Source organism: Ranitomeya variabilis, chromosome 4 (assembly GCF_051348905.1).
Source record: "Ranitomeya variabilis isolate aRanVar5 chromosome 4, aRanVar5.hap1, whole genome shotgun sequence".
In the NCBI taxonomy this organism is placed as follows: domain Eukaryota; kingdom Metazoa; phylum Chordata; class Amphibia; order Anura; family Dendrobatidae; genus Ranitomeya; species Ranitomeya variabilis.
The window spans coordinates 251746936-251773958 of NC_135235.1; the positions used below are offsets into that span (position 1 = coordinate 251746936).

The 27023-nt window shown below is 52.4% G+C and overlaps 1 protein-coding gene across 2 annotated transcripts in view; it reads right to left on the minus strand.

Annotated features, from left to right (window-relative positions):
• Positions 1 to 6133: 6133 nt before the first annotated feature.
• SORL1 (sortilin related receptor 1) overlaps positions 6134 to 27023 on the minus strand; it is a 64280-nt gene continuing 43390 nt past the window's right edge. For both annotated transcript variants that reach the window (XM_077249467.1, XM_077249468.1), the window contains exons 35-48: positions 22636 to 22805; positions 22238 to 22350; positions 22026 to 22130; positions 18155 to 18221; positions 17957 to 18039; positions 16842 to 16938; positions 15491 to 15675; positions 15107 to 15226; positions 14866 to 15030; positions 14306 to 14480; positions 14091 to 14197; positions 12932 to 13124; positions 12276 to 12488; positions 6134 to 9941 (exon numbers count right to left, since the gene is read on the minus strand). In XM_077249467.1, coding sequence (XP_077105582.1) covers positions 9874 to 9941; positions 12276 to 12488; positions 12932 to 13124; positions 14091 to 14197; positions 14306 to 14480; positions 14866 to 15030; positions 15107 to 15226; positions 15491 to 15675; positions 16842 to 16938; positions 17957 to 18039; positions 18155 to 18221; positions 22026 to 22130; positions 22238 to 22350; positions 22636 to 22805 — 1861 coding nt within the window. In that variant the 3' untranslated portion in view covers positions 6134 to 9873. The remainder of the gene's footprint in view (positions 9942 to 12275; positions 12489 to 12931; positions 13125 to 14090; positions 14198 to 14305; positions 14481 to 14865; positions 15031 to 15106; positions 15227 to 15490; positions 15676 to 16841; positions 16939 to 17956; positions 18040 to 18154; positions 18222 to 22025; positions 22131 to 22237; positions 22351 to 22635; positions 22806 to 27023) is intronic.

The following is a 27023-nucleotide window of genomic DNA, read 5'->3' on the forward strand; positions in this document are numbered from 1 at the left end:
GGAATTGGAGGTCTACCATGTTTTGGGTTTCTTTCCTTCCTCCCTTCCTGCTTTTGCTGCCTTCAGTCTGAATCTGCAATGTGCACACTCCAAAAACAACAAGGAAAACCATGACACGATCGGGGGTCACCAGCGTCAGAGTAGAAGCCATAATCATCAACATTAACAGAAATAAACACGTGGAATAGATCACTCTGTGTGTAATTACTCTATAGAATATACGAGTTTCACTTTTTGTACTGAAATAAATTCACTTTTGACGATATTCTCATTTAGTGAGCAACACCTGTATATAACCTGAAGCCAATGGTTTTGACTGTCTCCTAATGAAGAGTTAAACGTTGTCAAACAACTTAACTCCAATTATTGCCCCCTTATACAAGATGTCTGTTCATGGTGACCGATCTGCCCAAACTTCTACTTCCTGCTGCGCAATAGTCCAGTCATCGTTCAGTGCAGATATAGAGTCCAATAGTCTGTAAATTCCGGTGATCCAGCATCACGTTTACAAACATTTCTCCACACAAAACTCATGGGGCACAGAGTGCTAAGAAAATCAATTTCAGTTATAGATTTCCAAGGGATGGAGCGGTACAGGGGCCGGGACCCAGATCTGATCCCGCAAGAAGGCGAAGAACACAAAAAACAATACAAAAAGGGGTAAAGAAAAAAAACACCTAAAACACAAAGAACAACCCAGATTCTTTATATTTATTAATCCGGTCGCCACTTTGATCAGATTTTAGCATATTTGTAAATGGTTGAAGAATCCCCCCGCTCAGCTTATAATGCAGGAATAATGCAGGATTGGAGCAACTCAGCGCGGAGAAGGATGAAAGATGGTGAGGAGCTCGCAGCGCAGCACCACAACCTGCATCGCGTTAACCCTTCCTTTCCCAGGTGCCACAGTTAAATAAGGGAGGAGGAGGTTTCTCGGTTGCAGCTGCAGATTTGCAGCGCTCTGTCGCTTTAAGACTACAGACTGCGATACCTCAGATGAACTTCGCTGCAGACAGCAGAAGAAAAAAAAGGTGCGCGCGGGCCCCCGCCGCTATAATCCGTGATGTCATTATCCAGGTGTCAGTTTGCAGGAAAGGCAGAGACTCCGCTTGTTGCTAGGACGTGAAGGGTAAAGTCGGATGGGATTGGTTTTTCTATTTTCTCATCGAAACCAATGGCGAGCGATCAGCGTGAAGCCGCAGAACGGCACATTCTTCTCTGCTACCCGGACAAATAACCCACGGCAGCGGCGGCTACGCGGGGGGCTCAGCTCTCTGGTATTGGCTTCCACCGGGGGCTACGGTACAAAGGCTCCACCGACAAAGGAAAATCTAGGAGGCAGCGTCAGGGGGGATCAGACAAGAGGGCGGCGATGTGCCACATTATCCAGGAGACCAGCGGATCGATGGATTCAAATCCTGCAGATCAATCCGCCATCTGTCCACCATGACGGCTCAGGGCGAAGATGATTAGTCATGATTCTGATTCATTAAGTGACTCTGCAGAGCGGGCGGATCAGCATGAGACGACAGAATATTAATATTTCCAGCGCAGCCCAGAAAAATCTACAACTCAGCGCCGAGTTCTGGCCGCCATTGTACCAGCAGCAACTGATGCACCGACGAAACTCAGCGCCGAGTTCTGGCCGCCATTGTGCCAACAGCGTACGATGCACCGATGAAATCCAATGCCAAGTTCTGGTCACCATTGTACCAACAGCATACGATGCACCGACGAAACTCAGCTCCGAGTTCTGGCTGCCATTGTACCAACAGGATACTATGATGCACCAAAGAAACCCAATGCCAAGTTCTGGCCGCCATTGTACCGACAGTGAGTGTATGATGCACTGATGAAACTCAGCACAGAGTTCTGGCCGCCATTGTACCCACAGCAAAGGATGCACCGACGAAACTCAGGGCAAGTTCTGTCCGTCATTATACCAACAGCATATGATGCACCAGAGAAACCCAATGCCAAGTTCTGGCCTCCATTGTACCAACAGCGTACGATGCACCGACAAAGCTCAGGGCCAAGTTCTGGCCGCCATTGTACCAGCAGCGTAGTATGCACCGATGAAACTCAGCGCCAAGTTCTGGCCGCCATTGTACCAACAGTATACGATGCATAGACGAAACTCAGCGCCGAGTTCTGGCCAAAATTGTATCGACAGCATACAATGCACCGATGAAACTCAACGCCGAGTTCTGGCCGCCATTGTACCAACAGCGTACGATGCACCAACGAAACCCAATGCCGAGTTCTGATCGCCATTGTACCGACAGCATACGATGCACTGACGAAACCCAATGCCGAGTTCTGATCGCCATTGTACCGACAGCATACGATGCACTGACGAAACCCAATGCAGAGTTCTGATCGCCATTGTACCAACAGCATACGATGCACTGACGAAACTCAGCGCCAAGTTCTGGCCGCCATTGTACTGACAGCGTACGATGCACCAAAGAAACCAAAAGTCGAGTTCTGTCCGCCATTGTACCAACAGCGTACGATGCACCAACGAAATCCAATGCCGAGTTCTGATCGCCATTGTACCGACAGCATACGATGCACTGACGAAACCCAATGCCGAGTTCTGATCGCCATTGTACCGACAGCATACGATGCACTGATGAAACTCAGTGCCAAGTTCTGTCCGCCATTGTACTGACAGCGTACGATGCACCAAAGAAACCAAAAGTCGAGTTCTGTCCGCCATTGTACCAACAGCATACGATGCACCAACGAAACCCAACGCCAAGTTCTGGCAGCCATTGCACAGACTGTGTACGATGAACCGACGACTCACACTAAGCAACATATGTTCATAATGGCATGTTAAAGCAGCTATATAGGTTAAATAAACATGGCTGCAGAAATGGCGCCATCCCTGTCCAAAGGTTGCCAGAATCCGTCCCTTCCTCACCCCACAATCTACTAAAACTCTTGTGCATGCCTTCATCATCTCCCACCTTGATTACTGCAACACCCTCCTGTGTGGCCTCCCCGCTAACTCCCTTGCACCACTCCAGTCTGTCCTCAGCTCTGCTGCCTGGCTAATCCACCTCTCTCCTCGCTACTCCCCTCTGCAAATCCCTCCACTGGCTCCCAATTCCCCAACGAATCCAGTTCAAACTACTAACACGGATCTACAAATCCATCCACAACCTCTTCCCTCTCTATATCTCTGAACTAATCTCCCGATATCTTCCCTCACGCAATCTTCGATCCTACCAAGACCTCCTACTCTCCTCCACACTTATCCGCTCCTCACCTAACCGCCTCCAAGATTTCTCCCGAATATCCCCCCATCCTCTGGAATTCCACGCCACAACACGTCCGATTATCCACCACCCTCGGATCCTTCAGACGGAACCTGAAAACCCATCTCTTCAGGAAAGCCTACATCCTGCCGCCTCACCAACCACCTGAGCTGCCATGTCACCAACCACCTGAGCTGCCGCGATGCCACCACCAGAGCTGCCGCCTCACCAACCACCCGAGCTGCCACCTCATCACCACCAGAGCTGCCGCATCCCCGACCTTCCCCACTATCCCGTAGAATGTAAGTCTGCAAGGACAGGGTCCTCTCCCCTCTGTACCAGTCTGTCATCGTAAATTTGTGTACTGTAAATGATATCTATAACCCTGTATGTAAGTGCAGCGCCCCAGAGTCCTGGTCGTTGCAGTACTGTGGCTCCGCCACTAAGGGGAGCTATGGTACGTCTGATGGCACTGAAGGAGTTCATCTGACCAGGTATCACAGACACCAAGACATTTCACAGTCGGGCCTCCAGGGGGAGCTAAGGGTTCTATTCATTAGGCCACTCCTCACATACTGGTAAAACTGGGGGTAAGGCAGGAAGTTAGAGAGAAAGCTGACTGGGTTGGAACCAGGCAACACCTTGTGGCAGAGGGTGTTGTGGGGGAAGATTCGGTAGGGCCCCTGTCGGGGGTGGGATCCTGACAGAGGTCTGGCAACTTGAGAGAACGTCACGGGACCGTGCCTGCTCAGTATAGCGGCGGTGCCCAAGGAAGGATTAGAAGCGAGATAGATTGTGCTGAGTGAGAAACAAGATCAAAGCAACAAGGAGAATACCAGTAGGAGTCGTGCTGTGAGACCGAGGCAACATCCTACTGAGGCGCACAACCGGCGTCCGGAACGCCGAGGAAGTATTCATACATCTAGCTTCAAGCAATACTTCAAACCAACGGCAGGACAGTCAGTCTAAGGCGGGCTGTCTCACCTAAATCACCTACGAAGACATAGGGGGCAACTTGTGGAGAGGGGCGACTCTAGGGTCCCGGAAGAGCTCCGTGCCTACCCGTCATACGGGTGCCGTCCTAACCGTAACATCAGGGAGGGACGGAAGATTAGCAGAACATCATCTAATCCAGTTGTGAGGGAACTTAAGAAACAGACACAATAGTTGTGGGGACTTTCTGTAAGCTCAGCAGGGAAGGACCGCAACACATAGCGCTAGCAGGAAGGCACAGATTTCCACCTGCAAAGAGAACTCTGGAGGTGCCATTGGACCGGCCGGACTTGCGCAGCCTGGTTAACCGTATTCCGGATTGAGGACCCAGAGATCTTCAGTAAAGAGGTAAAGAGACTGCAACCTGGTGTCCTCGTTATTTACTGCACCGCACCACCACCACTATCCACATCCATTACTGTACGCCCCTCAGCAGGGTCACGGACCGGGTCTAGCCACCGTGACAACCCCAGAGCAGAGACTCAGAGGCCCGGTACCGGGTACCCCTCGGCCCTGCGGCAGTGGGGGCGCTACATAACCCTTTCTCATGTACAGCACCATGGAATTAATGTGCTATATAAATAAATAATATTACATTTCAGCCCTGTTCACTTTAATAAATCCAAGCTACAATACCACACACAACCTGCAGACAGGGGTGACACTGTTCTAGGAAGAAGGTAGAATGTTTTTGTAAATGGAAAGCCCATTTGATTGGTGGAGATTTTCAAGTTATGGCGGATTATAGCAGCAGTCGGGGCTATGCAAATCGTCCAGCATGGCTTCCACGTGGTACAGAAAGGCGACATGGCTCTGCACTGGTTGTAGTGTGAAGACACCTGTTCCAGCCTTATCAGCCCTCATCAGTGCACATTATGGAGACAGTGTTAAGATTTTATTGATTTGCGCCATCTTTTTGAAAATATTTTGGCACAGTTTATGCCAACCATATGACCCAAAATTGTGCACTTTTGAGCAAAAATTTGGCATTTCTTGCCACAAGATGGGAAAGTGGGTGAGGGAGGCAGCAAGGTGTTACCGAAATTCAGCAGTAACGGGCGATATTGCGCACACATCTGCAACCAAGATGCAAGAAATCAGTTAAGAGGAGTGAACTGATAGATTGGTGAGCTTTAGATTGGGGTATAAAATGAGCACTCATGTCCCTACAGGGGCCCAGTAATAAACCAGAGAGGGGCTGGTGGGATGAAGGGGAGAGGATACAGCAGATTTATACAGTCCGGCAGTACGGAGCCCTTTATTCACACAGAGCTGTTCCTGACTTGTCCCTCCTCATCAGCAGAGTCATGCAGAACGGTCTTCACACCGTATGACCCGTGAGATTGTGGCCTAGAGGGACAGGAGGAATGATCAGACCCTGAATCCAGCAGGGCCGCTGGATCTACACCACAGAGCCACACATTTCACTAATGTGGGCACAAGGCAGAAATAGGAAGGGAGTTCCGCACAATGTTACATTGTGTCCATGCCGTACACCAAGGGTTCTAACCTGCATTAGTCCATCCTCCTTTTGGCGATTTCCCTTGGTCAGGACCCCAGATATCGATGCTTCTGACCGGTGACAGGCGTCACATGCAGATTCTGTGCGGCGATTACTGAAGTTTTAGGACTCCTGCGGACATTTACTTTTCTTCTGATTTTCGGGGTGAACCCTCAGAGGTTATTAATGTGTTGTCCATTTAAATCAACATTTTATTTCCTTTTTCCCCCATAGTGATAGACTCTGCCACCATCTACAGGACACGTCCTCACGTCTGCAGTTACCGGACATCCCTCTGCGACTTTAGGGAACTACAACCCCCATCGTTCTTATTACCATAACTGCATGACCGGAAATAATCGAGGACAAAGCGTAGGATCCAAATACATTTTAATGCAAAGTTAAAAACAAACAACAATGAACATTAAATCCAAAGACTGTGCAAAACATGGAAACATTAAAAAAAGGCACAAAAAGTGGAATAAAAATGTCTGAGGCGGCGGAGTGGGAAGTGGCTGTACCGGGGGATGTGAGGGGTTAATGGCGGTCAGAGTGGCATCTACATACAGAGGCGTAGTGCGAGGGTCCCGTATTCTGCGGATTATGGGGGCATGCGCACTCCGACCGAATCAGAGCAACAACGCGGACAGGAAACAATTCAGACGGCTCCATAAAGGGGACCCCGAGCGGAGGCATCAAATATAGATCAGGGAATCGCATGATGATCAGCTGCTCACAGGGAGCATACACATTCTATAATATCTGTCCCCATGACAACACTGCCGGGAAAAGACAGGTCCTCTGTGAGCGGCTGCAGCTTTAGGGCTTTCCACCCACAAGAGGGCGCTGACAGGTATGTAGCGGCGACCCGCTGCTTCCCTGAGCACTGCATTCTGGGAGAAACACTATACAATATCATTACTTACCATGTAATTTCCTAATGTAGATTTAGATGCGACTCAGAAGTGGAGCGCCCCTTTAAATACACAGGTATAGACAGTGATAGAATCCTGATAGCAGTAAACAGTGCTGCAGGCGATCAGACTCCGGGACTTTACTAGTGCAGAGAGGATGAAAGCCGTCGTCTGATTGTACTGGTGATCTATAGTCAGTTATTAGGGTAACACACGTTACTGGAATGTATGATAAGCGGACGCCGCTGCTGCACATCGCCCCGCGGCCACTGATATGGCACAAGTCATCTGGTATTGCTTACAGCACGGGGGTGAGCACATATATCGCACCCCTGCTGAGGGCGCTGGACTGAAGAAAACAGCCCTACTGAAAATGGACCCCCACACATCACTCCTACTCCAGTCACACCCACAGCTGCATTCACAAGTCTGCTGACATGTCATGTCTTCTGCTCCAGTCACACCCACAGCTGCATTCACAAGTCTGCTGACATGTCGTGTCTTCTGCTCCAATCACAACCAGAGCTGCACTCACAATTCTGCTGCGATGTCATGTCTTCTGCTCCAATCACAACCAGAGCTGCACTCACAATTCTGCTGACATGTCATGTCTTCTGCTCCAGTCACACCCACAGGCTGCACTCACAATTCTGCTGACATGACATGTATTCTACTAGTCACAACCAGAGCTGCATTCAACATTCGGCTGACTGACATGTTGTGTCTTTGATACTAGTCACACCCACAGCTGCATTCACAATCCTTGGGTTCAGTCAGCACCTAGAGGTGAAGCTTTCCGCCCTAGACCCCAGATAAAGTCAGCCCCGGGGGCCACACATTCCCTTTGTGCTGCATGCAGAGCTGTGCCTATTGTACACACTGCATCTCCCACGCCGCGAGCAATCACCGGGGCGGCAGCTGTGCCGGGAGATCTAGAAAGTGGTACTGAGCAGAACTGTGAATGCAGCTCTGGATGTGAGTAGAGTATAGGACATGCTACACACTACATGAGGATGACCGGGATAAAGCAGCGGTGTGGGGGAGGCGACCCGCACCTTAGTGTTTTCTTAGGGGAGAATTTTGGAAATTTTGGTTGCTGGTGATTTAGAAGAAAAAGATAAATAAAACCGCTGCGGCGGCGAGTATATACGTAAGAATGGCGCACACAGAATCACACAGATTAGATACATTGTTACAAGGACGCATCACACACAGCGGCTCGGCCCTCCACCAACTTGGCACTACGCTACATTCCTGAGATTTTAGGGCCCCGATACAACCTGACCTCTCTGTGCCCAGCGGATACGAGAGAATAATAATGGCGGTCACATGATGGGGACCACTGACCGAAGAGGGGAAGGAACAGAGAACCGCTCAGTGAAGGGTTAAAAATGGAAACTATACAGACGGGCCCTAATAACGTCGGTCCTGGGAAGCCACAATCCTCCCAGGGGCCAATCAGGAGCAGAAAATGGCTGTGAGCTGGGCCTCCCCTCCTCTTGGAGCAGAGGGGCCCAGGGCCCCGAATTTGCACTTTGGGTTGAAACTATTCAGACCCCCAAGATTAGAAAATGACGTTCAATCATCAGATCATTAAAAGTTTCAGAACTTTCTAAAATAAAACAACAAACTTTCCATTTCAGTTTCTCATCATCTTCAAAACCTGCAGCTGCTGTAAGTGAATCCTACTTGCTTCCAGTCAGGGGTTGTTCTGCACAGCTGAGGGTTTGTTACATTGTACTCAGCCTATAGGATGTGTGCTGCAATGTATCAGTCTGTTTCCAGTCACTGCCAGTAAGCAGAGATCTAAGAACTGGCAGGGAACTGAAAGATAAAGTGTAAGAGAACGATGCAGAACGGTGGGACCAGCCCGGAGAAATAATGGCGCACACCCATCCCGACACACTGTAACAATAGTCAGCTGTGAGGACAGCTCCGGCAAGTAACATCACAGCGAGGAAGAAAGCACAGGAACCTCAGAATAACAACAGAAATCACATCTGTACCATATACACAGCCACAATCCGGGGGGCATCCTGGGTGGACGGCAGAATTACGAGCGCAGCTCTGTATCTTCACAGCTGGGTATAGCCACCACACAGCTTCATGTCTCCCAGCTTTTCAGCCTCCTGCACGGCCGATCTGTCCAATGATAAGCTCCTTCTTATGCAAATGGATTGTTTAGGAGTCCAAAAAAAATCGGGTAAAAAGTGAGAGCAGTAAAAGCCGTCCTACTGCCTGTCACCCAACTTTCCAATGTCATGAATGTGCAATCTGCCTCTCACATACAGTACATCCTTCCCCAAAATGATTTATTATTCTGGAGCATGGGAAAACTGGGAGAAAACCCCTGAGGGGCAGTCAGTGCAGCTTTACTGGCTATCACCCAGCTTTCCAAGCATCCTCAATGGCCAATCTGTCTCGTCAAAGAGCAATATGTTCCATCCCATGCAGATCGGTCATTCGGAGCGGGAAAATGAACGAGGCAGCTGGAACTGGAGCTTTCCAGGCTGTCACTCAGGTTTCCAAGAGCCATGAACGGCTGAAGTGTGTAGCTAAGTAAGAGTTCAAGCCTTGCTACACAGTCTGTGGGAAAGCTGGGTATTACCATACGGCCCTGTGCTGGCTCTGGCTAGTGGGGAAATCTCATGTGAGATGATGAATGCAGACAGACAGTGCTAGTCAGCTCCACGCAGAGCACTGGGGGGCACAGTGTGGGGAGCACAGTATGGGGGGGGGGGCACAGTATGGGGGAGCACAGTATGGGGGGGCACAGTGAACCAGCAAAAACATACCAAATAGATTAACCCCTTCAGCGCCGATCCCCGTACCTAGACTCGTCGACATAGAACGAGGGCAGTTCAGAAACTGCGGTGGCGGCCGGCTCCTCCGGTAACCAGTCAGTAAGGCACCTCACAGAACCCCCCCAATGCCGAGCGTCCCGGGCTCCACACACACATATATATTACATATCTTCACATTTACAGCAGACGCAGGGCGAGGGCCGGCAGGCGGACGATTTGGTTAACAGAAATCCGTATTTCACAGTCGACGACAACGTTTGTTTTCCTCTTTTTGGCCAATATAAAAATAAGGTATCGCAACTGAAAAGTGCGGGAAATCCAAAGAACAGACGGACGATTCCTCCGAAAAGATGATATTTACATCATTTTGGTTTGGACCTCAACAGCCACGAGCTTCACGCTATCACCATGGGGACGTCGTCTGAGAAGCCGGTGATCATCGGAGCATCATCATCATCGTCACCTGGAAGAGGAGGACAAGGCATCAGCATCATCACCCCGGAGGCAAAGAGCGCCATCGCCCCGAACACAAGAGAGCGCCATCGCCCCGGGCACAAGAGAGCGCCAATGCCCCGGACACAAGAGAGCGCCATCGCCCCGGACACAAGAGAGCGCCATCGCCCCGGACACAAGAGAGCGTCATCGCCCCGGACACAAGAGAGCGCCATCGTCCCGGTCATAAGAGAGCTCCATCGCCCCGGACACAAGAGAGCGCCATCGCCCCGGACACAAGAGAACGCCAATGCCCCGGACACAAGAGAGCGCCATCGCCCCGGACACAAGAGAGCGCCATCGCCCCGGACACAAGAGAGCGCCATCGCCCCGGATACAGGAGAGCGTCATCGCCCCGGACACAAGAGAGCGCCATCGTCCCGGTCATAAGAGAGCTCCATCGCCCCGGACACAAGAGAACGCCATCGCCCCGGACACAAGAGAACGCCATCGCCCCGGACACAAGAGAACGCCATCGCCCCGGACACAAGAGAACGCCATCGCCCCGGACACAAGAGAACGCCATCGCCCCGGACACAAAAGAACGTCATCGCCCCGGACACAAAAGAACGCCATCGCCCCGGACACAAAAGAACGCCATCGCCCCGGACACAAAAGAACGCCATCGCCCCGGACACAAAAGAACGCCATCGCCCCCGACACAGAGAGCGCCATCGCCCCGGACACAAGAGAACGCCATCGCCCCGGACACAAGAGAACGCCATCGCCCCGGACACAAGAGAACGCCATCGCCCCGGACACAAGAGAGCGCCATCGCCCCGGACACAAGAGAGCGCCATCGCCCCGGACACGAGAGAGCGCCATCGCCCCGGACACGAGAGAGCGCCATCGCCCCGGACACGAGAGAACGCCATCGCCCCGGACACAAGAGAACGCCATCGCCCCGGACACAAGAGAACGCCATCGCCCCGGACACAAAAGAACGCCATCGCCCCGGACACAAGAGAACGCCATCGCCCCGGACACAAGAGAGCGCCATCGCCCCGGACACAAGAGAGCGCCATCGCCCCGGACACAAGAGAGCGCCATCGCCCCGGACACAAGAGAGCGCCATCGCCCCGGACACAAGAGAGCGCCATCGCCCCGGACACGGAAAGCGCCATCGCCCCGGACACAGAGAGCGCCATCGCCCCGGACACAGAGAGCGCCATCGCCCCGGACACAGAGAGCGCCATCGCCCCGTACACCAGAGAGCGCCATCGCCCCGGACACAAGAGAGCGCCATCGCCCCGGACACAAGAGAGCGCCATCGCCCCGGACACAAGAGAGCGCCATCGCCCTGGACACGGAAAGCGCCATCGCCCCGGACACAGAGAGCGCCATCGCCCCGGACACAGAGAGCGCCATCGCCCCGGACACCAGAGAGCGCCATCGCCCCGGACACAGAGAGCGCCATCGCCCCGGACACAGAGAGCGCCATCGCCCCGGACACAGAGAGCGCCATCGCCCCGGACACAGAGAGCGCCATCGCCCCGGACACAGAGAGCGCCATCGCCCCCGACACAAGAGAGCACCATCGCCCCCGACACAGACAGCGCCATCGCCCCGGACACAAGAGAGCGCCATCGCCCCGGACACAAGAGAGCGCCATCGCCCCGGACACAAGAGAGCGCCATCTCCCCGGACACAAGAGAGCGCCATCGCCACGGACACAAGAGAGAGCCATCGCCCCGGACACAAGAGAGCGACATCACCCCGGACACAGACATTATACATCAAGATAATCTGGCATCTGATAATCTAGAACCTGCTTGGACAGATCTGCTTTAGGCTATGTGCACACGTCAGGATTTGTGGCAGAAATTTTCCTGACAAAAACCGGACATTTCTGCCAGAAATCCACATACGTTTTTACCGCGATTTTGACACGTTTTTTCCCAATGCATAGAATAGCGGGAAAAACGCGAAAAAACCCACAAAATTAATGAACATGCTGCTTTTTTTCACGGAAGAAAACGCACCATGTGCACAAAACATGCAGAATGCATTCTAAATGATAGGATGCATAATGTACACATTTTTAATGAGTTTTTATAGCGTTTTTATCGCGAAAAAAAGGTGAAAAAACCTGAACATGTGCACATACCGTTAAAGGGGAACTTCACCTGCAATCAGATCAGTGCTGCAGGGCGAGATGGAGACTGAAGGTAGCACAGCAGCAGGATGAAGTGCGTAGTCTACAGCAGTCTGGGAAAGTGTTGGCTTCCCAGTAGGATGCAGCTGACCAGTAGCCACCGTGGTTATTATACTGGTCCCCAGAGCCGGCAGGTGCCGCTTGTCTTACCTATATCATCCCCCGATGAGAAGATGGCGGCTCCAAGGCGCGAACTGTAGTGACTGTTTGCAAATGCGGTGAAGCTGTTCTGGAGTCGCCGGTGTCGCATGTACAATATAACGAAGCCACAGCCCATGGCCACCAGCAGCAGGAAAAGGACCGGGACCACGATCGAAGCCACATCCGAGGACTGCACGCTGGTGGACGGCAACGAGTCCACTCCTGAAAACAGCAGAGATACCACAAAAGCCAAACAGGCGACTCTCTGTTAGACTGCATGATCCAATCACATTTCCAAAACCTCTACTTCCTGTCAGTGAATGGGAACATTGGCCCGGATTCATGTTTGTACGTGACCCCCAGGTCTTTTCAGTTCCACCTAGTCGGACATTTATTTTGCACTTCACCCTCTGTTCCCCAGTATGGGAGTAGTTGTTTTTTTTAACCCAGGGTGTGCGGCCCATTCATTATTTGTGATTTAGCAAAAAAAATGGTTGTCCGAATTTTGGAGCAAACCAGGAGAAAGAACTATGCCGACAATAAGAAAAAAAAACCACATATGGAATGGAGGAAAACCATTCAATGAAAGCAAGCAGAGGTAGTGAAGAGATTAAACACAACAGTCTATCACCATTAAAGCCGAAAACCAGCAGCACAGATCTCACCTGTGCCAAGATGGTCATAGAGCAGCAGCGCCGGCTCCCCGCAGATCTGACCGCTGTATAGACACCGCGCCTGGACGCTGAACGTGTAACTGTGACCAAGTCTCAGGTCGGAAATCTTAAAGAAGTTCTCAGATGTGTTTCCCAGAGGAAAGGAGAGGTTCCTGGAGCTGTCAAACATGTGCACTTCATAACCCTGCACCAGGAGAGTATAGCAGAATAGTGATTGCAGCTCTGGGGTATAATACAGGATCAGTAATGTATGTACACAGTGACAGCACCAGCAGAATAGTGAGCGCAGCTCTGGAGTATAATACAGGATCAGTAATGTATGTACAGTGACTGCAACAGCAGAATAGTGAGTGCAGCTCTGAGGTATAATACAGGATGTAACTCAGGATCAGTAATGTAATGTATGTACACAGTGACAGCACCAGCAGAATAGTGAGTGCAGCTCTGGAGTATAATACAGGATGTAACTCAGGATCAGTAATGTAATGTATGTACACAGTGACTGCACCAGCAGAATAGTGAGTGCAGCTCTGGAGTATAATACAGGATGTAACTCAGGATCAGTAATGTATGTACACAGTGACTGCACCAGCAGCATAGTGAGTGCAGCTCTGGGGTATAATACAGGAGGTAACTCAGTATCAGTAATGTAATATATGTACATAGTGACTCCACCAGCAGAATAGTGAGTGCAGCTCTGGGATATAATACTGGATGTAACTCAGGATCAGTAATGTAATGTATGTACACAGTGACTGCACCAGCAGAATAGTGAGTGCAGCTCTGGGGTATAATACAGGATGTAACTCAGGATCAGTAATGTAATGTATGTACACAGTGACTGCACCTGCAGAATAGTGAGTGCAGCTCTGGAGTATAATACAGGATGTAACTCAGGATCAGTAATGTAATGTATGTACACAGTGACTGCACCAGCAGAATAGTGAGTGCAGCTCTGGAGTATAATACAGGATGTAACTCAGGATCAGTAATGTAATGTATGTACACAGTGACTGCACCAGCAGAATAGTGAGTGCAGCTCTGAGGCATAATACAGGATGCAATTCAGGATCAGTAATGTAATGTATATACACAGTGACTGCACCTGCAGCAGAATAGTGAGTGCAGCTCTGGAGTATTGTATACTTACTCTGGACTCATTGAAGTATTTTTCTCTTAGTGCTAAACTCTTCCAGAATAGGAGAATGTGATCTTTCTCAAAGATGAGTTTCAAGGCTTCTGGAGCAGACAGAGGAACTGAGGAAAAGTGTAGAAGAAGCGGAGTCAGCGGGAGGTTTAGGGTGTTTTCTGCTTACGTAGGGAGCGCTGCGGTCACACGGGTCTGTCGTCCTGCCGTTCTCTCACCTGTGCTGACTTTGGCGCTGGCCTCTTTGCTCATGTTCCGCAGCTGGACGATGGCGCTGTATTTTCCCCCGGGCTCCAGGTTTCCGATCCTGAACTCCACGGTGCTGTTCCGAGTGTTCACTTTGTAACTCTTCTCTGTCTTCATTATTAAATCTTTCATGGAGATGATGTACGCCTGGAATATAGCGGTATCCTGAGACTGCGCCGTGGACTGGACGCTCCCACTGATGACAGTTATAAGGTAGCATCTCTGCTTGCTGAATATGAATGAGGGAGGCTCACAGGTTTGTTACAGTGTGTCAGCGCAGCCAGTCCTCTGAGGACTAAACACATCACCAGCACAGATCAGCTCCTGTCCTAACTGCAGGCTGCGTGCTGTGACCTCCACTGACACATTGTAACGGATTGCAGCTATGTGAGTGCTCGGTACGTTCAGGTTTGTAATCTATAAATGTAAAAAATAATGCCTGCATCTACAGACAGCAAGCGGAGATCCTGACCGCGGTGCTGAATACACAGTCCGAGCAGGCGCAAGCGGGTCACACGGGGCAATCACTCACCAGCTCACTGTCCGGTGAATCGTACGGCGATTCCCACTTCATGATCACAAAGGTTTTCTCCACCTGCACGGCGTGAAGATGGCGAGGCGGCAGCCGGTTGTCGGGAATCATCTTGACCACAGCGTAGTCTGACGGGGGTCCCTGATACGGGGATGTGACCCGCACCTGACAAGAGACGCCGTAATGTCAGGACCCGCAATAACAGGCTCCAGCTGCACAGCGCGGCGCTAGGTCTCCTCACCAGGAACAAGTACTGCTCGTCTCTGCTCACACGGATGGTCACGTCGTGGAGAGTGGTTGTGATGTTCAGCGGATTCCTATGCAGCTCGGAGAATGACGTGGCATAATACACCCCGTACGTCTGGACGTGAAAGATCAGGAACAATGTTACTGAGGCCTCGGCCCCATATTTATTCTGCTCTACTCACAGCCAAAGCTGCACTTGTAAATCTGCAGCTTCCTGCGCCTCTGCTGCTCCCTGCTGGTGGCTGATGCACTACACCACGCACAGTCCATTAGATTGATCTACACTCCCAAGATGAAGTCTATGGTGTGCCCAGCAGAATTTTGGATGCAGCTCAGGCTGTGATTGGAGGGTAAGACATAAAATAGAAGAGCCTCTTACCACATTCCTGCTGCCCACCCAGCTGCACTCCACTGCCGTCTGGTTAATTACTTTTGCTTTCAGACTCGGGACTTCTGGTCTTGTTCCTTTCGTGGTAAAGTGCTCAAACGCCACAGAGCTCTCACCGTAAGACGACTGCGCCCAGGCCGAAATCTCGTACTCTGTGTGCGATGTCAGGTTCGTCACTGAGGAAAAACGACAAAGGGGAGAATAAGACAAAGCGAGGAAGGAACCAGTGCACAGAGCAGGTTATCAAGAGCCCAAATCAGTCCCCATAGATCCAGAGCTACAGCCTGTGTTATACCCAGTCACTGTGTACATACATTACTGATCCCGAGTTACCTCCTGTATTATACTCCAGAGCTGCACTCACTGTGTACATACATTACATTACTGATCCCGATTTACCTCCTGTATTATACTCCAGAGCTGCACTCACTATTCTGCTGGTGCAGTCACTGTGTACATACATTACATTACTGATCCTGAGTTACATCCTGTATAATACTCCAGAGCTGCACTCACTATTCTGCTGGTGCAGTCACTGTGTACATACATTACATTAATGATCCTGAGTTACATCCTGTATAATACACCAGAGCTGCACTCACTATTCTGCTGGTGCAGTCACTGTGTACATACATTACATTACTGATCCTGAGTTATATCCAGTATTATACTCCAGAGCTGCACTCACTATTCTGCTGGTGCAGTCACTGTGTACATATATTACATTACTGATCCTGAGTTACATCTTGTATTATACCCCAGAGCTGCACTCACTAATCTGCTGGTGCAGTCACTGTGTACCTACATTACTGATCCTGAGTTACATGCTGTATTATACTCCAGAGCTGCACTCACTATTCTGTTGGTGCAGTCAGTGTGTACATACATTACATTATTGATCCTGAGTTACATCCTGTATAATACTCCAGAGCTGCACTCACTATTCTGCTGGTACAGTCACTGTGTACATACATTACATTACTGATCCTGAGTTACATCCTGTATAATACTCTAGAGCTGCACTCACTATTCTGCTGGTGCAGTCACTGTGTACATACATTACATTACTGATCCTGAGTTATATCCAGTATTATACTCCAGAGCTGCACTCACTATTCTGCTGGTACAGTCACTGTGTACATACATTACATTAATGATCCTGAGTTACATCCTGTATAATACACCAGAGCTGCACTCACTATTCTGCTGGTGCAGTCACTGTGTACATACATTACATTACTGATCCTGAGTTATATCCAGTATTATACTCCAGAGCTGCACTCACTATTCTGCTGGTGCAGTCACTGTGTACATATATTACATTAGAGGACGTGACTTTCACCTGTCTGTGAGACACTTCGTCCATCAAAATGTAACGTTCTTCTCTCCTGAATATGAGAATCAAACTCCCAGGATAAAGTCACCGTATAACCTGTCATCTGAAAAACAATTCACATGTGTGACACTGTAAAGAGGCAGGAAAAGGTGGAGACAGAACGGAGGGATGCGGGGGAGGCACGACGGAGGGGAGGGGTGTGGGGGAGGCACAACGGAGGGGTGCGGGGGAGGCACGACGGAGGGGAGGGGTGTGGGGGAGGCACAACGGAGGGGTGCGGGGGAGGCACGACGGAGGGGAGGGGTGTGGGGGAGGCACAACGGAGGGGTGCGGGGGAGGCATGACGGAGGGGTGCGGGGGAAGCACGACGGAGGGGTGCGGGGGAGGCACGACGGAGGGGAGGGGTGTGGGGGAGGCACAATGGAGGGGTGCGGGGGAGGCACGACGGAGGGGAGGGGTGTGGGGGAGGCACAACGGAGGGGTGCGGGGGAGGCACGACGGAGGGGAGGGGTGCGGGGGAGGCACGACGGAGGGGTGCGGGGGAGGCACGACGGAGGGGAGGGGTGCGGGGGAGGCACGACGGAGGGGTGGGGTGCGGGGGAGGCACAACGGAGGGGTGCGGGGGAGGCACGACGGAGGGGTGCGGGGGAGGCACGACGGAGGGGTGCGGGGGAGGCACGACGGAGGGGAGGGGTGTGGGGGAGGCACAACGGAGGGTGGGGGGAGGCACAACGGAGGGGTGCGGGGGAGGCATAACGGAGGGGTGGGGGGAGGCACCATGGAGGGGTGCGGGGGAAGCACGACGGAGGGGTGCGGGGGAGGCACGACGGAGGGGAGGGGTGTGGGGGAGGCACAACGGAGGGTGGGGGAGGCACAACGGAGGGGTGCGGGGGGAGGGACGACGGAGGGGTGTGGGGGAAGCATGACGGAGGGGTGCGGGGGAGGCACGACGGAGGGGAGGGGTGTGGGGGAGGCACAACGGAGGGTGGGGGGAGGCATGACGGAGGGGTGCGGGGGAGGCACGACGGAGGGTTGCGGGGGAAGCAGGACAGAGGGGTGCGGAGGCTGAACACGTCAGTGCAGGACACATTTCTCTGTCTCTGTCCCAGGATGCGACTCACCAAAACATCAGAGTCGTCCCTCAGTGTAAACGCCACCGAATCCTCTTTAATTGTCTGAATTTTAATGGTTGGGGGAGGCACAACTATCAGAAACAAATAAGAAGACACCTGTAAGTACACCGGCCCCCTATGGCTGGGTATGTCTATGGTGTACAATGCACCAGAAGATGGACGGACCCCCTACATCTCGGCAGTTACCTTTTGCAGTGCTGATAGATTTGATGCTGCTCCATTCCCCGGCCCCCCGGCTAGTGACAGCGGCCACCTGAAACAACAGGAATTACAGAAGAGTTACTAAATTACTGCTATGAGACCAATCTGATGACGTCTGACCCATCCTGAGACCACCGGTCACAACGCCGTCTGTCCCATCCTGAGAGCACCGGTCACAACGTCGTCTGTCCCATCCTGAGAGCGCCGGTCACAACGCCATCTGACCCATCCTGAAAGCACGCCGGTCACAACGCCATCTGACCCATCCTGAAAGCACGCCAGTCACAACGCCGTCTGACCCATCCTGAGGGCACGCCGGTCACAACGCCGTCTGACCCATCTTGAAAGCAAGCCGGTCACAACGCTGTCTGACCCATCCTGAAAGCACGCCAGTCACAACGCCGTCTGACCCATCCTGAGGGCACGCCGGTCACAACGCCGTCTGACCCATCTTGAAAGCAAGCCGGTCACAACGCCATCTGACCCATCCTGAAAGCACGCCGGTCACAACGCCATCTGACCCATCCTGAAAGCATGCCAGTCACAACGCCGTCTGACCCATCCTGAGGGCACGCCGGTCACAACGCCGTCTGACCCATCCGGAGAGCGCCAGTCACAACACTGTCTGACCCATCCTGAAAGCACGCCAGTCACAACGCCGTCTGACCCATCCGGAGAGCGGCAGTCACAACGCAGTCTGACCCATCCTGTGGGCACGCCGGTCACAACGCCGTCTGACCCATCCTGAGAGCGTCAGTGACAACGCCGTCTGACCCATCCTGAAAGCAAGCCGGTCACAACGCTGTCTGACCTATCCTGAGGGCACGCCAGTCACAACGCCGTCTGACCCATCCGGAGGGCGCCAGTCACAACACTGTCTGACCCATCCTGAAAGCACACCAGTCACAACGCCGTCTGACCCATCCGGAGAGCGCCAGTCACAATGCAGTCTGACCCATCCTGAGGGCACGCCGGTCACAACGCCGTTGACCCATCCTGAGAGCGTCAGTGACAACGCCGTCTGACCCATCCTGAAAGCACGCCGGTCACAACGCTGCCTGACCCATCCTGAGAGCGCCAGTCACAACACCGTCTGACCCATCCTGAGAGCGCCGGTCACAAAGCCGCCTGTCTCATCCTGAGAGCGCCGGTCACAAAGCCGCCTGTCCAATCCTGAGAGCGCCGGTCACAAAGCCGTCTGACCCATCCTGAGAGCGTGCAGGTCACAACGCAGTCTGAACCATCCTGAGAGTGCCAGTCACAACGCCGTCTGACCCATCCTGAGAGCGCCGGTCACAACGCCGTCTGTCCCATCCTGAGAGCGCCGGTCACAACGCCATCTGACCCATCCTGAGAGCGCTGATCACAAAGCTGTCTGTCCCATCCTGAGAGTGTGCAGGTCACAACGCCGTCTGACCCATCCTGAGAGTGCCAGTCACAAAGCCGTCTGACCCATCCTGAGAGCGTGCAGGTCACAACGCCATCTGACCCATCCGGAGAGCGCCAGTCCCGACACTGTCTGACCCATCCTGAGGGCGCCAGTCACAACGCCGTCTGACCCATCCTGAGAGCGCCGGTCACAACGCCGTCTGTCCCATCCTGAGAGCGCCGGTCACAAAGCCATCTGACCCATCCTGAGAGTGTGCAGGTCACAACGCCGTCTGACCCATCCTGAGAGTGCCGGTCACAACGCCGTCTGACCCATCCTGAGAGTGCCGGTCACAAAGCCGTCTGACCCATCCTGAGAGTGCCAGTCACAAAGCCGTCTGACCCATCCTGAGAGCGTGCAGGTCACAACGCCGTCTGACCCATCCTGAGAGCGCCGATCACAAAGCTGTCTGTCCCATCCTGAGAGTGTGCAGTTCACAACGCCGTCTGACCCATCCTGAGAGTGCCAGTCACAAAGCCGTCTGACCCATCCTGAGAGCGTGCAGGTCACAACGCCATCTGACCCATCCGGAGAGCGCCAGTCACGACACTGTCTGACCCATCCTGAGGGCGCCAGTCACAACCCCGTCTGACCCATCCTGAGAGCGCGCCAGTCACAACGCCGTCTGACCCATCCGGAGAGCGCCAGTCACAACGCCGTCTGACCCATCCTGAGGGCGCCAGTCACAACGCTGTCTGACCCATCCTGAGAGTGCCGGTCACATTGCCGTCTGACCCATCCTGAGGGCGCCGGTCACAAAGCCGTCTGACCCATCCTGAGAGTGTGCAGGTCACAAAGCCATCTGACCCATCCTGAGAGCGCCGGTCACAAAGCCATCTGACCCATCCTGAGAGTGTGCAGGTCACAACGCCGTCTGACCCATCCTGAGAGTGCCGGTCACAACGCCGTCTGACCCATCCTGAGAGTGCCGGTCACAAAGCCGTCTGACCCATCCTGAGAGTGCCAGTCACAAAGCCGTCTGACCCATCCTGAGAGCGTGCAGGTCACAACGCCATCTGACCCATCCGGAGAGCGCCAGTCCCGACACTGTCTGACCCATCCTGAGGGCGCCAGTCACAACGCCGTCTGACCCATCCTGAGAGCGCCGGTCACAACGCCGTCTGTCCCATCCTGAGAGCGCCGGTCACAACGCCGTCTGACCCATCCTGAGAGCGCTGATCACAAAGCTGTCTGTCCCATCCTGAGAGTGTGCAGGTCACAACGCCGTCTGACCCATCCTGAGAGTGCCAGTCACAAAGCCGTCTGACCCATCCTGAGAGCGTGCAGGTCACAACGCCATCTGACCCATCCGGAGAGCGCCAGTCACGACACTGTCTGACCCATCCTGAGGGCGCCAGTCACAACCCCGTCTGACCCATCCTGAGAGCGCGCCAGTCACAACGCCGTCTGACCCATCCGGAGAGCGCCAGTTACAACGCCGTCTGACCCATCCTGAGGGCGCCAGTCACAACGCTGTCTGACCCATCCTGAGAGCGCCGGTCACATTGCCGTCTGACCCATCCTGAGGGCGCCGGTCACAAAGCCGTCTGACCCATCCTGAGAGTGTGCAGGTCACAAAGCCATCTGACCCATCCTGAGAGCGCCGGTCACAAAGCCATCTGACCCATCCTGAGAGCGTGCAGGTCACAACGCCGTCTGACCCATCCTGAGAGTGCCGGTCACAACGCCGTCTGACCCATCCTGAGAGTGTCGGTCACAAAGCCGTCTGACCCATCCTGAGAGCGCCGGTCACAACGCCGTCTGACCCATCCTGAGAGCGCCGGTCACAACGCCGTCTGACCCATCCTGAGAGCGCCGGTCACAACGCCGTCTGACCCATCCTGAGAGCGCCGGTCACAACGCCGTCTGACCCATCCTGAGAGCGCCGGTCACAACGCCGTCTGACTCATCCTGAGAGCGCCGGTCACAACGCCGTCTGACCCATCCTGAGAGCGCCAGTCACAACGCCGTCTGACCCATCCTGAGAGTGCGCCAGTCACAACGCCGTCTGACCCATCCGGAGAGCGCCAGTCACAACACTGTCTGACCCATCCTGAAAGCACACCAGTCACAACGCTGTCTGACCCATCCGGAGAGCGCCAGTCACAACGCCGTCTGACCCATCCTGAGGGCACGCCGGTCACAACGCCGTCTGACCCATCCTGAAAGCAAGCCGGTCACAACGCTGTCTGACCTATCCTGAGGGCACGCCGGTCAAAACGCCATCTGACCCATCCGGAGAGCGCCAGTCACAACACTGTCTGACCCATCCTGAAAGCACGCCAGTCACAACACCGTCTGACCCATCCGGAGAGCGCGCCGACAACGCCATCTGACCTGTCCGGTCACTTCACAGTAATGACTGGGAGTCTTGTTAATGGAAGAGCCCAAATATTGCAGAGCCGTAGTAACACTGGCAGCACTCACCCGCAGCGTGTACAAGGTTTTGGCTTCGGTATAGTGGATGTTATAGCAGAGGTCCTGCGTACTGAATGACGACCAACCCGTGGAAGTGTTTGTACTGTACTCCACCTGGAGGAAGGAGCGAGCAATTAATCTTATATAGCGTGCAGTATTGCACCTCTACCAGCAGGTGGCAGCAAAGACATGACGATCCTCTGATCAGCCCATATGCTCACCACATACTCCCGAATTAACCCATTAGGGTTTGCAGGAGGGGACCAACAACAAATGATGGTGGATGGAAGGTTCTTGTTCAGGTCCAGCTGCCGCAGCTGAGGCTGACCAGGAACTAGAGAGAGAAAACGATAATACAGCATCAACCTTCCTGGATACATGGATTAAAGTCGCACTGCAAGCTCCCCGTCTCAGTGATGTTTTCTAATAATCTCACTGGTGGTTTATATTTATTACTCCTTTCTATGGCTCCAGAGCTTGGGCAAATATGAACAGAATTGCAGTATAAAGCATGGTGGACAGGCAAGAACTGCAGCACTGTAACATTTATATGACGGCCTCCGTGGGCTCTACACACCTAATAGCCTGTGTGCCATCATGTGAGCAGGGCGATACTTACGTCCTTCAGGGGTGCGGAGGGTGATCAGGTCATTGCTGTTGTGCACCTTGCGCAGACATTGCACCTGGACCTTCACCTGATACGTCGTGTCCGGTTTAAGGATCTTTAATATGCAGACTGTCTTGCTGCTTTGAGTTTCCAGAATTTTCCATGTGCTTTCCCCGATAGCCCTGCAGACACGGGAGACACAAAGATGGGAAGAAACGATGTGGTAAGGAGATGCAGTACCGATGAACAGCCACTAGGAGGCACCCATTGCTGTGCATGCATCTGAGCTGGGGACGTATTTGTCAGGGGGCTCAGTGTTACGTGGGACTGATGCAGAGTGCTACGTGGGACTGACGCAGAGCGCTACGTGGGACTGACACAGAGCGCTATGTGGGAGCCATGCAGAGCGTTACGTGGGACTGATGCAGAGCGTTACGTGGGACTGACGCAGAGCGCTATGTGGGACTGACGCAGAGTGCTACGTGGGACTGACGCAGAGTGCTACGTGGGACTGACGCAGAGCGCTACGTGGGAGTCATGCAGAGCATTATGTGGGACTGATGCAGAGTTTTATATGGGACTGATGCAGAGCGTTATGTGGGACTGATGCAGAGCACTACGTGGGAGTCATGCAGAGCGTTATGTGGGACTGATGCAGAGTGTTACATGGGACTGATGCAGAGCTTTACGTTACGTGGGACTGACGCAGAGCGCTATGTGGGACTGACGCAGAGCGCTACGTGGGACTGATGCAGAGCGTTACGTGGGACTGACGCAGAGCATTACGTGGGACTGATGCAAAGTGCTAAGTGGGACTGATGCAGAGCATTACGTGGGACTGACGCAGAGCGTTACGTGAACTGATGCAGAGCATCAGTCAGCGATGAGAGGATGATACAAGGCGCTCATATGTCCTCCTTTACACATCTATTTTTAACCATCACATATTGATTTTGCACAAAACGTGAGACATTATGTACAAGTGAGATGAACAAGAAAACTCTATTGTAGCCAAAAATGTACAGAATATTATATTTAGAATTGAGAGTCCTCAGTGGTTGATACCTTTTAATGGCGAACTGAAAAGATGGTAATAAATTGCAGCTTTAGCGACTACGCAGGTCTCTTCATCAGAAAGAGACTAATCTAGACTATACCTGATGAAGAGGCCTGAGTAGCCTCGAAAGCTGCAATTTGTTACCATCTTTTCAGTTCGCCATTAAAAGGTATCAACCACTGAGGACTCTCAATTCTAAGTATTTTTCTATCTACTGGCTAACATGGTACCGAGATATATATCTTTCCTGTATCAGATTATTATATATAATGTATCGACCGTTCATTCGGCATCTTTACTTGATATTAATCATGCGCCTTTCCCGCTCTCTTACTGAAGGCCTGCGATCTTCTCTGTGAAGTGTCCAGCCGTAATCCACCTTCATGTTCACGATCCATCTACCTTGGTATCAATTGTTCCATCTCCTTGATTTCCTGATGAAATCTTTCTCTATGCTCTTTGCCATGGAAATATAAAGAACGTAACTTCACATTCATCAGACAACCCAAGGCCCTGAAGCGTCTCGGCATCTTCTCCACCATGGACTTTAATTTTGGACTTTTGTTGCTGCCTAGAAATGTCTTCACAAAGTCTTTAATAGAATCCCGAGCCCTTTTCTCAGCAGCTTTATTTTGTTTCAAACACGTCGCCCTTCACGAGTTTCCGAATATCCAGACCCACTACAATGCCTTCCTTTGGTTTTGCTGAGACCTGGCACACAAGCACCTAAAAATCTCTCCTGCGTTCGGTCGTGTTCACAAACTGCTTCATTGGCCGAGGTTAATGTGGAGAGGTAGCACGAGGACTTTAGTGGGATCAGTGGAACCTGTTGTTGAGTCCAGGTTGCCCATTTGTCCTCGGCCACCTTTTGTGGCTCCAGTGCGGAGTCCTATCGGGCTGCGCCATTCACACAATAACATGGGCACTTCGTGTATCCTCCTTTCTGCCCAAGAAGCAAAGAGAGAACTTTCAGATCACGACATACTGACCATCCTGGAGCCTCGTAGTTCAGTTTCTTGAGACTAAGTCTAAATTCTCATCACTTTCCTTCAAGGCACAGAAAGCCGCACAGGCGCGGAGCATACGAGCGGCCATTGTGCAGCAGCAGCCTTCCATCAATCGTCTCCACTCGCTCTCATTGTTCCACAATACACTTGAGCACCGTCTTAAGAAAAGTATGGAAGGAATATTTATCCAATCTAAGGACGCCAAACTCTTCCATCAAAGGTCACACAAAGGTGTCAAACGACGGAGCAAGAAAAAGTCCATGGAGTCGGTGCTTGTGAAATAACTACATGATGGAATTTTTTTCTACTTTTTCTGAGTTCAACGATGTAAAGTATATAAAAGTCGTCACTTTTCACACAATTGTACGCTTACACCGGTGTAATCAGGGCCGCCATCAGGGCATGACAGCCATGACTGGCGTATGGGGCCCGGTGAGCAGAGGGGGCCCGCATCGGGCCCCGTCTAATCTGCTCACCGGGCCGGCGCTGCGGCCCCCCCCCCTGCCGACGCTGTGGGCCCCCCCTGCCGGCGCTGCGGGCCACTATTGACGTGCGGGCCCGTGCCCGCACGTCAATGGTTAACAGCCGCCGCCAGCCAGTCGGAGGCTGGCAGCTGACTTGAGCGGCCGCAGTGCGCAGTCGCACTTCGCCGGCGTCTGACGTCATTGTCAGCCGCCGGCGAGTGCGTCCTTCACCTGCGTGGAGGAAGTGAGGTGGTTCCCTGCCGCAGGAGCATGGAAAGGTAAGAACTCTTTTTTTTTTTTTTTTTTGAGAGCGGCGATCCCAGGGGGGTGGGGCCCGGGGCAGAACGCTGGACACGCTGGGGCCCGGGGCAGAACGCTGGACACACACGCTGGGGCTGGACAGGGGGCAGAGATGCTGGACACAGGGGCAGAGATGCTGGACACAGGGGCAGAGATGCTGGACACAGGGGCAGAGATGCTGGACACAGGGGCAGAGATGCTGGACACAGGGGCAGAGATGCTGGACACAGGGGCAGAGATGCTGGACACAGGGGCAGAGATGCTGGACACAGGGGCAGAGATGCTGGACACAGGGGCAGAGATGCTGGACACAGGGGCAGAGATGCTGGACACAGGGGCAGAGATGCTGGACACAGGGGCTATGAATGATGCTGGACACAGGGGCTATGAATGATGCTGGACACAGGGGCTATGAATGATGCTGGACACAGGGGCTATGAATGATGCTGGACACGGGCTATGAATGATGCTGGACACGGGCTATGAATGATGCTGGACACAGGGGCTATGAATGATGCTGGACACAGGGGCAGAATGGAGATATGGGGTATGATGAAAGACATGGGGGCATGACTGGAGACAGATGGGGAAGGATTGGAGACACAGGAGGCATGATTGGAGACACTGGGGGCAGAATTGGAGACAGATTGTGCAGGATCATGGGGCAGGATGGATACGATGGAGACAGATGGGGCAGGATGGGGAGATCATATGGGGCAGGATGGATACTCATGAGGGCAGGATGGGAGAACATATGGCTGACGCCAGGAATGAGACACACGGGGGCCAGGATGGGGAATATTATTACCATAGGGACTAATTAAGGGATATTATTACTGCAGTGATGTATTTATTTTTTGAGGACACTGTTTTAAATGAGGGGGCGGTCCTGTTACTGTGTAGAGTGACACTATGTCGCCTCTTTTTCTTTATGCGGTGTAATGTAGAAGTTGGGAAAAATTAAGTAATGTGTTCTACAAGCGGAGCTCGAGATAACTGTGTTATTTCCTGTAGAAACGAGTCCTGGCTGGAAGACATGATGGCGGTCTGTGCTGGATGAAAGATGAAGGACTTCACCTAGAGACGTCACTATACACTGTATACTATATACAGAGGTCCTTTGTATCATTTCACTAGTGATCACTGTATTATCTGTACACAGACACTGCATACTAAGTACAGATCTCCTGTGTATAATGGCACTTATGGTGATAGTGTGGTGCTTTTTTTTATTACTGATCAGAATTGTAGTATTCAGTAACTATGTGGTGGTAATATGTGGTCTGGACATGGTGTTGCGGTATTTGTTCCTTGTATGTGATATTATTCGATCACTGTGGTGGTAATATGCGGTCTGGTCATGGTGTAGCGGTATTTGTCCCTTGTATGTGATATTATTCGATCACTGTGGTGGTAATATGTCATCTGGTCATGGTGTAGCGGTATTTGTTCTTTTTATGTGATATTATTGGTCATTTTAAAAATTGAAAAATAAATAAAAATATACCTAAATTGTATTGCATATTTTAACAAATATTTAATAGGTTACAGCAGAGTAGGGCCTCACCAAAA